Below are 14512 nucleotides of genomic sequence, written 5' to 3'. Positions count from 1 at the left end.
TTTTGTGTTACTACAAAATCTTATGCTGTTACCATTAACTCTATACCTTTTTTTTTAACTGTTGACTTATTTTTTACTCACATATATAACATACTAGTTTCAGGCGTACAATCTAATGATTTGTTATTTTATATATTGTGAAATGATCACAATAATCTAGTTTATGTCCATCACCACATCGTTTACTTTTTTGTGTGTGTGTGTGATAAGAACTTTTAAGATCTATTCTCTTAGTAATTTTCAAATATAACTGTAGACATCGTGCTGGACAGTACATCCCCAAGGCCTTATTTTATAACTGGAACTTTATACCTCTTTACCCCTTTCCCTAATTCCACTCCCCACCCCAACCATTAATTTATTCTCTGTTATCTCTGAGGATTTTTTTTTTTTTAATTTCATAGGTGAGTGAGATCACATGGTATTTGCCTTTCTCTGTCTGACTTACCTCACTTAGCATAATGCCCTCAGGGTCCATCCACCTTGTTGCAGGTGACAAGATTTTCTTGTTTTGTATTGTTGGATTAATATTCCATTTGCATAAACCAGATTGTATATATCACACATTCTTGATCCATTCATCTATCAGTGGATAGTTTGTTTCCATGTCTTGGCTATTAGAAATAATGCTGCAATGAACATGGGGGTGCAGATACCTTTCTGAGTTAGTGTTTTTCAGAAGTAGAATTGCTAAATCGTATAGTAGTTGTATTCTTAATATTTTGAGGAACCTCCATACTTGTTTCCTTAGTGGTTGCACGAGTTTACATTCCCACTAACAATGCACAAGGGTTCCCTTTTCTCCACATCCTCACCAGAGCTTGTTATCTCTTGTCTTTGATAATGGCCATTCTAACTATGTGAGGCGATATCTCACTGTGGTTCTGACTTGTATTTCTCTGACAGGTAGTAATGTTAAGCACTTTTTCATGTACCTGTTGGCCATCTGTATATTTTCTTTGAAAAATGTGTATTTAGAATCTCTGCCCATTTTTTTAATTAAAAAAAATGTTTTTTTGAGAGAGAGAGAGGACGAAGAGCAAGGGAGGGGCAGAAAGAGAGGGAAAGAGAGAATCCCAACGTGGCTCCATGCTGTCGGCACAGAGCCTGATGCAGAGCCCGTACTCAACAAACCGTGTGATAATGATCTGAGCCGAAATCAGGAGTCAGAAGCTTAACCAACTGAGCTACCCAAACGCCCTCATTTTACTTCATTTTTTATCAGATTTTTCATTGTTTTTGTTTGCTAATTAAGTTCTATGAGTTCTTTGTATATTTTGGATATTAACTGCTTAACAGATATGATTTGCAGTTATTTTCTCTGATTTGTTAGATTGCCTTTTCATTGTGTGTGTGTGTGTGTGTGTGTGTGGCTATGCAGCAGCTTTTTAGTTTGATGCAGTCCTCCCATCTTTTTATATTTTTGTTGCCCCTATTTCTTTTTTATCTTATGTATCCATTAACAACTATCACAGTTAGTTGTTTCTACTACTTTTGTGTTTTAACCATCATACTAGCCTTATAAGTGATTAACCCACCACCCTTACAGTGTTATTTTGAATTTTACTATATATTTACTTTTACCAGTGAGATTTATACGTTCACATGTTTTCCTGTTACTAATTAGCACCCTTTCATTTCAGCCTAAAGAAGTCCTTTGAACATTTCATATAAGGCTAGTCAAGTGGTGATAAACTCTTTCAGCTTTTGCTTGTTTGGAAAACTCCTTTTTTTTTTAATTTTTTTTTTTTTTTTTTGTTTTTGTTTTTTTTTGTTAAGGTTTATTTTTGAGAGGAAGAGAGTGTGTGCGAGTTTAAGGAGGGGTAGAGAGAGAGGAGGAGAGAAGTGGGATCAGAGGCTCCGAAGCGGACTCTCTACTGTCAGCATAGATGCAGGGTTCAAACTCCTTAACCATGAGATCATGTCCTGACCCCAAGTGGGAAGCTTAACTGACCAACAGCCACCCAGGTGCCCCTAGAAAATTCTTTATTTCTCCCTCATTTCTGAAGGACAACTTTGTGGGGTTAACTATTTTTGGTTGACAGTACTTTCAACTCTTTGAATAGATTTTGCTGCACCCTCTAGCTTACACAGTTTCTGCTCAAAATCTGTTGAGAATTTTGTAGGGGTTCCCTTGTATATAGCAAGTTGTTTTCCTCTTGCTGCTTTTAGGATTCTCTCCTTGTCTTTAAGTTTTGAATTTAATCATAATGTGCCCCTTTGGGTCTCATTGGGTTCATCGTATTTGGAACTCTCTTGGCTTCTTAGCTCTTGATGTCTCTTTCCTTCCCCAGGTTAGGGAAGTTTTCAGCCATTATTTCTTCAAATAAGTTTTCTGTCCCTTTTTCTTTCTTCCTTCTGGGACCCTGTAATGCAAATATTGATTTGCTTAGGATTGTCCTTTCAGTCCCTTAAGCCATCTTCATTCTTCTACTTGTTGCTATTCTGATTGAATGAAGTCTGCCCTGTCTTTGAGTTCACTGACCTTTCTTCTGCTTCATTTAGTCTGCTGTAGAATCCATCTGTTATATTTTTAGTTAAGCTATTCTACTCTTCAGCTCTATGACTTCTACTTGGTACTTTCTTATATATTTGTTGAAATTCTCACTTTGCTCATGCATTGTTTTGCTGACCTTGGTGAGCATCTTTATGACTACTATTTTGAACTCACTTATCTTTGTTTCATTAAGGCCTTTTTCTGAGGTTTTCTTATTCTTTCATTTGGAATATATTCCTCTGGTTCTTTTTGACTCTGTCAAAAATTTTTTTGACCCTGTGTGGTTGTTTCTATGCATTAGGTAAAACAGCCACCTCTCCCAGTCTTTAAGGAGTGGCCTCATTTAGGAGATGATCTTTCTTTTAACTAGTTTTTCTAAAGATGTTGATGGGGACCTGGGTGGCTCAGTCAGTTAAGCATCGGACTCTTGATTTAGGCTCAGGTCATGGTCTCACGGGTTGTGAGGTCAAGCCCTGCATCCGGCTCTGCACTGACAGTGTGGAGCATGCTTGGGATTCTCTCTCTCTGCCTCTCCCCCACTTGCTGGTGCACATGGCGTACTTGCTCTCAAAATAAGTAAACATTAAAACAAAAGAAAAACTATTTAAAAATAAAATAAAAGGTGTTGAGAAAAAAATATCAATTTCATTCAGAGAATGCATTCCCCTTGTTAATGCTTTGTAGATGCCATTAATACCTTTCTGTTACGTACGTGCTTCTTACCGCTATTTCTAATGCTAGTAGCGCCATGATCTTACCTTTCATGTATAGTTACGTAAGCTGTTACAAGAATAGTGGTATTTGTACTAATGGAATCATAACAGCATGAAACTTTGTATCTGTTCTCAATAATAAATTCAAACTGATTTACTTATGCCCTATATCTAGATCATTGAAATACATACAATAAAATTTTAAATGAAAAAATTTTAGAAGAACTTTCTTTTTAAAGTTTTTGTTGTTATTTTCTTGTTTTATTTAACTGGACACAATAAATTTAACATCTGTAACATAAATCCTATTATAATAAAGATATAGGCAGACTAGTAGGCTAGTGTATAAAAATTGGACAAAGTACCTTATTAGAAGTTTTCTTTCTTATAATTTAGGGGGATACGTTTAATTGTATTTGTGATATTTAAGTTAAAGTTTATTGTGCAGACATGTAAAATGCTTTCAAAAAGTTGTACCATATTTCAAAAAAGGTCTGTTTCTTTCCTAGAATTCTGTACCTGTATTTGTCTTAGTGATCTTGCCCAGTCCCATGGCTTTGCATGTAATGTGTCTGCTCACTACTCCCTAACTTCTTCCAGCTCATAATTCTTCCTGACCTTACAACTTGTACATCCAACTCCCTACTCAACAGTACCACTTGACATATCAGACATAATAAATCCAAATTGAATTTCTTTCCTTCCCAAAGAGAAAATAGTAAAACCTACTCTACCATCCATGTTCAGGCCCTTCTCTATTGATGGAAAAATTTTCCTTCCATTTGTTCACTCCAGAAACCTTAGACTTACCCTTCTCTTCTGCCTCGTATTTGTGAACAAATCTTATTACCTTCAAAATATATCTAGCATCTGACTTCTCCTGACCACCCTCGTCCAACACATCTTTATTCTTCATATGAATTATTTCTGCCTGCTTCCATCCTTGGTTGCCTGAAGTCTATTCTCATCAGCCTGAGTGACCTATTAAACAAAAACCAGATCATGTCATGTCTCTTCACTGGCTCAGCAGCCTTACACAATCTGTGCTTTCTCTGACTTCATCTTTTACTATTTTCTGCCACCCTGGCTCTCTGGCGTTTTCTCAACACAGAAGACACCATCTGGCTCAGAACCTTTGCACTGACTGAAACACACTGTAGATATCTATGAGATGCAGTCTTTCACCTCCTTCAAGCCATTGCTCAAACGTCACCTTTTTTCCATGAGCCTATACTCTGCTCCATTTGCCATCTCCACCTCCTCTCCCTTGCCATGCTAATTTGTTCTCCAAAGCGCTAGTCAAATTCTAATACAAAATACTATAACTTACACATTGTTTATTTTCTTTGATCTTTTACTTCCTAGTAAAAGTTATGAAAGGGCCAGAGTTTTGACTGTTTATTCACTGAGGCATCATCATCCAGTGCACAGACTGTGCTTGGTTATAATTTTTGCTAAATGAATGATTGCATGAAGAAATGTATTTGTGAAACTCTTGTATGGTGTTTTTGTGTGTGGTGTGTGTGTGTGTGTGCGCGCGCGTGCGTGCATATAGGTGCATTGTTTGGGATGGAGTTGTGTGTGTTTATATAGTAAAACTGCTAACATAAGTTTTTAATCAAAATACTTTCTCTTAAATTGGGTTTGTGGAATACATGATATGTATTGGTGAAGGCACAGCTGTCTTTCCTTCATTTGAGCTATTTTGTTTATGGGACAAAAGATAGCATTTCTAGATATTTAGATCAAAACAACAAATGTTTGTTTTTTTTTTTTTAATTTTTTTTTTAACGTTTATTTATTTTTGGGACAGAGAGAGACAGAGCATGAACGGGGGGAGGGTCAGAGAGAGGGAGACACAGAATCTGAAACAGGCTCCAGGCTCTGAGCTGTCAGCACAGAGCCCAACGCGGGGCTCGAACTCACAGGCCGCGAGATCATGACCTGAGCTGAAGTCGGCCGCTCAACCGACTGAGCCACCCAGGCGCCCCAACAACAAATGTTTTTAAAACCATTTTTCAAAAAAAACAAAAAACAAAAACAAAAAAAAAAAACCATTTTTCAACTTTAAGAATGATTGTGATAGGGGTGCCTGGGTGGTTCAGTTGGTTAAGTGGCTCAGGTCATTATCGCATAGTCTGTGAGTTCCAGCCCCACATCAGGCTCTGTGGTGACAGCTCAGAGCCTGGAGCTGCTTCAGATTCTGTTATCTCCCTTTCTCTCTGCCCCTCCCCCACCCTCTCTCTCCCCCAAAAAGGAATAAACATTAAAAAAAATTTTTTAAAAAGAATGTGGTAAATATATATAGGTTAGTAACTTAGAATTTTTAAAAGATGATTAACTGGAGATTTATAGACATATTGTAGACATTTGAAAATTAAAGTTTTTAATGTTAGTAATCCCGTTCTAAGATTACTGGAAATTTTCCTCTCTCTTTTTTTCTTAAGCTTTAAACATATGCTTTTTCATACAATTAAGGATAGAGAAATAATCTTATAGATAGAATGTTGTGTCAGACAGCTATGGCACTCATACCCTCATATTAGTCTAGAGGTTATACAACATATGGGCCTTTTAGGATAAGTTTATCTGTGAACTCTTTCCCCTATTAAAGGACTGTTTCATAAGTACCCTGAACCCAACCAACATAACAAACATCTTAAGCTTAATATATTTCCCAAATCCAGATTTTTTTCTTATGAAAAATAGCACTAATGCCAAACATTTCATATTTAATCTGATGGAGACAATTGCCTGTTTCTGATTTAAATTTAGTCTTATATATGAACATGTTAGTCAGATTTGCTTGCTAATTATTAATCACATTCAGTATGACTGAACTGGTAAAAATATAAAACACTAGATTACATTATAGTATTGTGAAAATACCTCTCAGGGTCAGATTTTATTGTTAAAATGTTAGATTTAGAGTAGCTTAACTGTTATGCCTTTCCTCCACAATGCTAATAAGATAAATAGTCAAAAATCTTAAGAAAATTTAGGATAAATTCTGGATTCCAGTCAGATAATCTTGTTATGCCTGTAAGCTTAGATCTTCAGCCAGATAAATAAATACATATCATTCAAATAGGTTTTTGGTTCATTCACATGCAGTTACAAAGGAATTTCAGAATCCATGTGACTTTCTGCTGTGAGATTAAATTTTGTGAGATATAAAGTTTTCCCTGGAAGGAAATACACTTGTTATAGAGCTTAATTCACTTTTCTTTTTTTAATGTTTATTTTTGAGGGAGAAACTGTGCACAAGCTGGGTAGGGACAGAGACAGAGAGAGACGCAGAATCCAAAGCAGGCTCCAGGCTCCAAGCTGTCAGCATAGAGCCCAACGCAGTACTCAAACCCATGAACTGGGAAATCATGACCTGAGCTGGAGTTGGATGCTTAACTGAATGTGCCACCCAGGCACGCCAGAGCATAATTCATTTGTAACCAACTTATGAGTTATTAAATGTAAACAAATTTTGTATAGAGTTTAGCAAACAAATCCAAGTAATAAGCTACAAAATTGAATATCTGTTAATAAGAAAACTGCTTTATATTTACAGAATCTTATCTCAACCCATGGTGACAGCTATCTTCTTTTATTCTAGCCAGAGATAATATGAGCGGGGGGAAACCTTCATAATGTATTGTGTACTATTTAAGCAGTCAGCATGCTGAAGTAGTTTCAGAATTGGGACTAAATAAATATAGTCCTGAGAGGGGGGAAAAAAAGAAATCTCTTTTCTTGTCAAATGTTTATTGATCTTGTGATTTCACAAAAGGAAAAAGTGTTAATTAAAACCTCTAGAAACCACTGATAACTACAGAGTTTATGGCAAGTTTATCTTTGGTGTGTAGCTGAAAATCAGACTTAGCAGCTGAAGTGACCCAAGTACTCTTAAAATATCCTATATACTGTTTTGGTACACTCAGAATTTTATTACAATGGATAATTTGTAATTTATAGAGTTAAGAAAGAGATTCATTTATCAAAGTCCCATAATAGACCTTTGGCCTGAATTCATCATATTCACTGCTCAGAATACCATACACTGAGAGAAGTGTGTTTAGCTATGTTTCAAATGATAGAAAATGAGGATGGTCTTATGATCTTATTATCTTGTATTTTATTAACCACGAGAAAAATGGGGTGTGGAGCATGGGAGGTATAGATTTGCTAAAACACTCTGAATACATGAACAAAAAATCAATTAGTAAGAGCTGTTTGTAACATAGCATTCAACACCAGCCGCTTTAGGTTTAACATGTTTTACCCAGACTGTCGACTTTCTTGGTAAAGATGATATTTGTTTTTTCCTTTGTTGTCATCCACTCTAGATGCAGTAAGGGTTGTTTTAAAATGAAGGCTTCATCTTCCAAGGGGTGGGGGAGGACAGATTCAAAGTATTTCAGAGCCTGTATTCCTGTCTACCTACCTGACTGCATTTTGCTTTTAGCATTAACAACATTCTCTGCTTTCCAATTCTCTTTATTCTAGTCTATGCAAGGGAAGCTTTCTCAAGAAAAATTGACTACTCAAAAGATGATGGAAGAGCTGGAAAAGAAAGAAAGAAACCTACAGAGATTAACAAAAACATTGCTTGATGTGAGTAAAAAAAAATTCAAATTGCTGTCAAAGAATGATTCAGTACTTAAGTTAAAGAACATGCTTATTTTGTACATATCATGGAATATTTTTAGTTGAAGACTGGATTTTGCTATGTCAGTTAATTAAATCCATTAGGTTTCTTACAAAGTTACAATCAAAAAGGTAAACTTTTATTTTTCTCATGTCTTAGAATACAACTCCACAGACTTAACTACAACAGTCAAATGCTATATAGAGATTAGGTCCCAAAGTAATTGAATAAAGTGTAAATTGAATATAAACAAAATTATCCTTGAAAATCCTTAAGAAGGGTGCAATGTTAACACTTCATCATTGGAACAGATTATACTTTCTTCACTTAATTATAAGCTGACCTATATGGCTTACATTATACAGAAAATACTTACTTTAGTTTTTTAACTCTAATCATGACATTTTGCTTCTAAATACCCAAGAATGCATCTCCAAAAGTTAGGGACATTTCCTGTACAAACATACCACCATCGTCACACCCAGTAAGAATAATGTTCCTCGATATTGGATAATACCTAGTTTATACTAAAATTTCCCCTTTGGGAAATTCAAATGCTTTTTATAATGACAGTTGAAACTAGCATTCAATCAAAAAAGACCATGAGTTGCATTTTATTTTGTCTTATAAATCTAAAGTTTCTCATTTTGTCCATGTTAGTGACTTGTTGACAAACCTGGGCCTGTTGTCTTATAGAGTTACAGATTTTCAGACCTAGATTTGCCTGATTGCCTCCTCATGGTGTCATTTATCTTGTTCTTTACCCCTTCTATTTCTTGTAAGCTACAAGAAGAACTAAAGATGTCAGTAAGTCAAGTCAAACATTTTTTTGTCATTAATACTTTGTAGGCATTGTTCATATCATCAAACTATATATGTTTGGTTATCCCACTGTAAGTGACAGAAATACTGAGTTCACCGGGTTAAAATGGTTAAAATAACAGACTTATTCTTCCCTTTGTTACATTATGGCCTCTGCAAACAGTAGGTAATGTGTGGAGAGCACTTAGGTAACTGTGTGAATATGCGGTTTATTAGCACCCTTTCCCTTGATGGTTTTCGTATTCACTGGTGATAATTGTCTGGATCGTTACGTGATTAAAATCATATTTTTCCCTAGTTATTTTTATATTTATTAGCTGGCATTCATCTATTAAAAAATCTTTTCCTCATCAGTGCAAGCTATTTGGTAATTTTTTTTAAAAATTTTTTTTTTCAACATTTATTTATTTTTGGGACAGAGAGAGACAGAGCATGAACGGGGGAGGGGCAGAGAGAGAGGGAGACACAGAATTGGAAACAGGCTCCAGGCTCTGAGCCATCAGCCCAGGGCCTGGCGCGGGGCTCGAACTCACGGACCGCGAGATCGTGACCTGGCTGAAGTCGGACGCTTAACCGACTGCGCCACCCAGTCGCCCCATATTTGGTAATTTTTAAATAAAGTTACAACTGGAAAGCTTTATATTGTCTCTAGCAGTTTTCAGGATGAAGAGTAGATAGATGGTGACAGTTTGGGGGATAAGGTGAAGGTAGCTTTTTCTGAGTATGATAATTTATGAGTTCATATTGATATTTCCAATTCGGCTTTCACAATTCAAGATTATTAGGGGTTTTGTTTCCTTCTTTGATTTTGTACTTGTATTTCTTTTTCTCTTTTGCTGAAACTTTTGGTACCTGTCAACATTAACAAAACATAAAAACTTTTTCCTCAGTTTGCAACAGATAGTTTAAAGTAACTAAATCATTATCCCTACTAACAGTAAAACTATAGGATGAGGTTTAAAATTTCTTCATAGGTCTTTTTGTTCTTGGGATAAATCTCATCATAAAAAAACACATACATAACCCAGATGCTTATCAGGTGATGTTATATGATATGAGATACTCCTAGACACTGAATCTGGATTTGTTGCCTTTCTCAGGTTTACCCTGGGGCATGAGATGGTCCAGAGGAACCATTGAATCATTTTCACTGTTTAAATTCTTTTTCTTTTTTTTTTTTTCCCTACTGTGTGTATGCAGTTAAACTTCGTTAATGTGAATGTAATAGGACTCTATCATTTTGTTTATAGATGGTGGAAAATGTTAACCTGTATGTCCTTTGAGTACCTTCCTCTGATCTAACAACCTGATTTTTGTTTTCTTTATGCGTTGCAGAACCAAAGACAAACAGAAGAGACGTGCTCTTTATTGGATCAAGGCCAGGAAGGAGACCAATCCAGGCAGCAGACAGTACTCACTAAATGGCCACTATCTGATTTGAGTGTGATTGATCAGCTGTTCAAGGAAATGTCCTATTGTTTGTTTGACTTGAAGGCATTGTGTAGTATTCTTAATCAGCGTGCTCAGGGCAAGGAGCCTAATCTTTCCTTATTACTGGGAATCAGATGTAAGTGGCTGATGCCTTGTCCTTACTATATCGCTTAGCAATTAGAAACCTGTCTTCATGAATCAGGAATTTCTGACTGCCTTTTTTCTGTTTGTTTTTATGTCCTTTCCTACTTAGATTTATAAATCTCTGAATAAATCTGTAGGTGTGTAAATAACCGTTATTACTTCATTATCCTTATAGAAGTGATCAGGTTCATAGTTGATTCAGACTGCCACTTGGCAGACTGCCTGTGTGGATGAGCTCTGCTGAATCTGTTACTATGTGACTGGAGTGGTAGTTAGGGGTGATTTCCTGGTTACTCTTCTAAAAGCAATGATTCTGTTTGCTTTCATGTGGTAATTCTCTAAGTTAATGACCCAGCCATCTGTCTGCGTTAAACTATTTGAGAAAAGATACTCATTTGTTTTCCTGTGCAGTGCATGTTCTATGGCAATGACTTAATGTATGTACCAGTGCTGTCACAAGAGCTGGTTTTCATGGCCCATGTATCTGTTGCCCTTGTCATGCATACATTCTGACTTTGTCCCTTTCAGTGTGTCACCCACCCATTATCCCTCAGTTCCATCTTCTTCCACACATAGTTGCGAGAGAGCTGCCCCAGGAATATCCTAGAGTCCTTCTGTGCTACTTTTGCAGAAACACACATCTCTGCTTGTGGTTCTGAATCATTATGATATTGACATATGTTGGTCTCTTTTTAATACAGAAGAAATGGACATAAGTAAAGAGACATGAATGGAGTAAGACTTTTAAGTATTATGCACCTACCATGTTGTATTGAGCAATTATCTAATAATAGGGTTAATAATGTAACTAGACTGGGGACTAGTTTTATTTGCAGTTTCATCAAAAAGATTCCACCATCTGGCATCATGATAGTTGTTTTGGCAAACCAAGTAATACTTTTGATCAAAGTATATCCCTTTTTAAATGAAACTGTAACTGTGCTCAGAGATGTCAGTAGAGTTTTCCCTTCCATTTCACAGATGTGTATGTACACACATGAGTGTGGGTATGTAAAAAATATTTGAAAGTTTAAGTATATTCACTCACTCAGGAAGTAATTTTTAAATGCCTTATACGGTCCAGGTACTAAGATGCTGATAATACAATTGAACACTGCCCTTGCCCACACATAAACTACTAGAGCACTGTGATGAGTACTATAATTGAGATATGGACAGAGGATGGTGGGAGCCTAAAGGGAAAACTAATTAAGTCTACCTGGGAAGGGCTGTGAAGACTCCGTGGGTAGCTGGTGTTTGGGTTGAATCTTAGAGGAGGGAGAATTTGCCAGGTGAACATGGGGTGGTTTAGTTAGCAGTGATCTCTCAGAGCAACCAAAAGCTCACACACAAAAGACTTATTTTCTTCACCATTTTAGAGCTGGTCACGCCTTCAGTTCTTTTGTAACCTTCTGCATTTGTATTCTCCTGTATAGTATTTGTCAACCTTTCCAGTTATCAGATTAAGAGAGATTTCCAAATGTGAATGAAAGGAAGACTCAAGAAGTTTGCCACATTCACCTCCCAGTGTATACCCCTTCCAGTATTTAAAGTTTATACTCCTTACCTTATAGTTTGGTACTGTGAAAATCTGACCAGACTGTTCACTTGTCAAAAACCAGTGGATTATTTTGAATCTCCAGTCCATTTTGAATCTCCTCACTCCATCCACTGTCCATTGATGCTTTTCATCCCACCCTTTTTTGTACATGCCCTGCTACCATGGTTTCCATGACTTGGTTCTCTAGGTTCTGCTTCTATCTTTATGACTGCTTAGTCTCAGTCTTCTGTGGAATTCTCTGCCACTTAAATATTGGTGTCTCTCATAAATCTTTTGTTGTTGATTTTTTGTTTCTTTTTTCAAATTGGATTATTTGTGGGGTTTTTGGTACTGAGTTGTATAAGTTCTTTATATATTTTGATATTAATCCTTTATCAAATATATCATTTGCAAGTATCTTCTCCCATCCAGTAGATTGTCTTTTGTTTTATTGGTGGGTTTTTTTGTTTTGGTTTTTTTTTTTTTTTGCTGTGCAAAAGCTTTTTATTTTGGTACAATCCCAACATTTTGATTTTGCTTTTGTTTCCCTTGCATATTTAGAAACATGTTTCTGTGGCTGATGTCAAAGAAATACTGCCTATGTTTTCTTCTAGGAGTTTTATGGTTTCAGGTCTCATATTTAGGTCTTTAATCCATTTTGAGTTTATTTTTGTGTGTGGTCTAAGAAAGCAGTCCACTTTCATTCTTTTGCATGTAGCTTGTCCAGTTTTCCCAACAACATTTGTTGAAAAGACTGTCCTTCTCCCCCATTATATATTTTTGCCTCTATTATCAAAGATTAATTGACCATATAAGCATAGATTTATATCTGGGCTCTTTGTTCTGTTGATCTATATGTGTCTGTTTTTGTGCCAGTACCATACTGTTTTGATTACTACAGCTTTGTAGTAATACACCTTGAAATCTGGGATTGTGATACCTCAACCTTTGTTGTTTTTTCTCAAGATTTCTTTGGCTGTTTGGGATCTTTTGTAGTTCCATACAGATTTTAGTATTGTGCTAATTCTATGAAAAATGTCGGTATTTTGATAGGGATTACATTAAATCTACAGATTGCTTTGAGTAGTATGGACATTTTAACAATACTCGTTGTTCCAATTTATGAGCTCAGTATATCTTTCCATTTGTTGGGGTCATCTTCAATATCTTTCATCCATGTTTTATAGTTTATGGTGTACAAGTCTTCACCTCATGGGTTAAGTGTATTCCTAGGTATTTTATTCTTTTTGATGCAATTGTAAATGGGATTATTTTCTTAATTTCTCTTTATGCTGTCTCATTATTGGTGCATAGAAATGCAACATATTTCTCTATATTTCTATAGAGAGATCCTGTGGCTTTACTGAATTAATCTGTCAATTCTTTGGTAGTCTTCAGGGCTTTCTGCAAGTAGTGTCATCTACAAATAGTGAAAATTTTACTTCTTCCTCAACAATTTGTATGCTTTTGTTTCTCTTTTTGTATATTTTTCTCTGAGTAATACTATCCACATTCTTTAGTTTTCTGTTAGCACCGTACCTTTGACCCATATGGACGTTTATCTCTTACCCTGCCTAGAATGTTCCTTCTGGGATCTTGACTATACTAACCTTACGTTAGAACCAGCTCTTCCACAGGCATCATAGACTCACTATATCCAAAACAGAAACTACCTTTCTTCCTTCCCTAAACCTGCTCCTCCTCTCAGTGAGTAGCACCACCATCCACCTATCATCCCAACCTAGAATTTTATCTTCCATCCTGCTCCTTCTTTTATCTGTGTGTTTCCTGTGCCTAGTCCCTAATCCCTACCCAACTTATGATGGTTAGGCTGTATCATTTCTACCGGTCCTTCCTAGCATTCATTCCTACCATTACATCTCCGTTGCACTGTTGCCTTAAATAAAGCTTTCAGATTCCTTTATCTGCACTGTCTAGCCCACTTTCCCCTACTAATGCATTTTTTCACATTGCTTCCAGAGGTCATCTCACCTAATGGTGATTCTGATTTCTTAATAGTTACAGTCCCCAAAATAGAGATAGGCAGCTCCCACGTGCCTCTTCCAGCCTTGTTTTGTGGCACTTTCCTCTCATAATTTGTACTCTCCCATTTTAGAGCTGGTTACTGACTTTTTTTTTTTTTTGAAGTTCCTCAGATTCTTTGGTTTTCTGCCTTTATACATACCTTTGTTCATTCTGCTTCCTTGGCCTATCCAGTGAACCTGTACCCTTTCCAGTTAAGCTTGTTGTCCTCTTCTTTGTGCCACTGTAGCTTGTGTATGTACTTGCACAAGTACTTGACTCTCTCACAGTACTTGACTGTGCTTATTTGTTTATGAAAGTGTATGTAAATCATTAAGAATAAGTCACTACATCCATTATTTTGCTGGCCTCAGCATCTAGCATAGTGCCTGGATCATGTTCAGTTAGTGTTTGTTAAAATAACAAATAAGTTAACCTGACTCTTATGCCTCCAGTAAGCTACCAGTGCCAATGATGGTAGAAGGAAAGACTTACTTTACAGTTATTGGCTCCGTCTGCTTTTAGGTTGAGATGTGCTGACAAAGAAAGGAACTGATGAAAATAATTAAAGCTAGCTGACTCAGGGCCTCACCCTCAGTTACTCAGCCATTGGGCAACTAGCCATCAGTTCAATTCAATTGTGTGGGGTTGTAGGCTTTCAACACTGTGTAAACACACACACGCACACACACACACACACA

At 36.4% G+C, this 14512-nt stretch overlaps 1 protein-coding gene across 6 annotated transcripts in view; it reads left to right on the top strand.

The window, feature by feature from the left end:
- Positions 1-14512, top strand: part of CEP85L (centrosomal protein 85L) — a 209297-nt gene that overhangs the window by 189480 nt on the left and 5305 nt on the right. For all 6 annotated transcript variants that reach the window (XR_005790009.1, XM_040474488.1, XM_040474490.1 and 3 more), the window contains 2 exons: positions 7711-7818; positions 10010-10241. Coding sequence is in view for 5 of the 6 variants with exons in the window: in XM_040474488.1 (XP_040330422.1) it covers positions 7711-7818; positions 10010-10241 (340 nt within the window). In the remaining variant the exon portion in view is untranslated. The remainder of the gene's footprint in view (positions 1-7710; positions 7819-10009; positions 10242-14512) is intronic.

The sequence above is a fragment of the Herpailurus yagouaroundi genome, unplaced genomic scaffold (genome assembly GCF_014898765.1).
Source record: "Herpailurus yagouaroundi ecotype Mexico unplaced genomic scaffold, PumYag 139, whole genome shotgun sequence".
In the NCBI taxonomy this organism is placed as follows: domain Eukaryota; kingdom Metazoa; phylum Chordata; class Mammalia; order Carnivora; family Felidae; genus Herpailurus; species Herpailurus yagouaroundi.
Note: the sequence above shows the minus strand (reverse complement) of the source record. Positions and strands in the feature narration are given on the sequence as shown.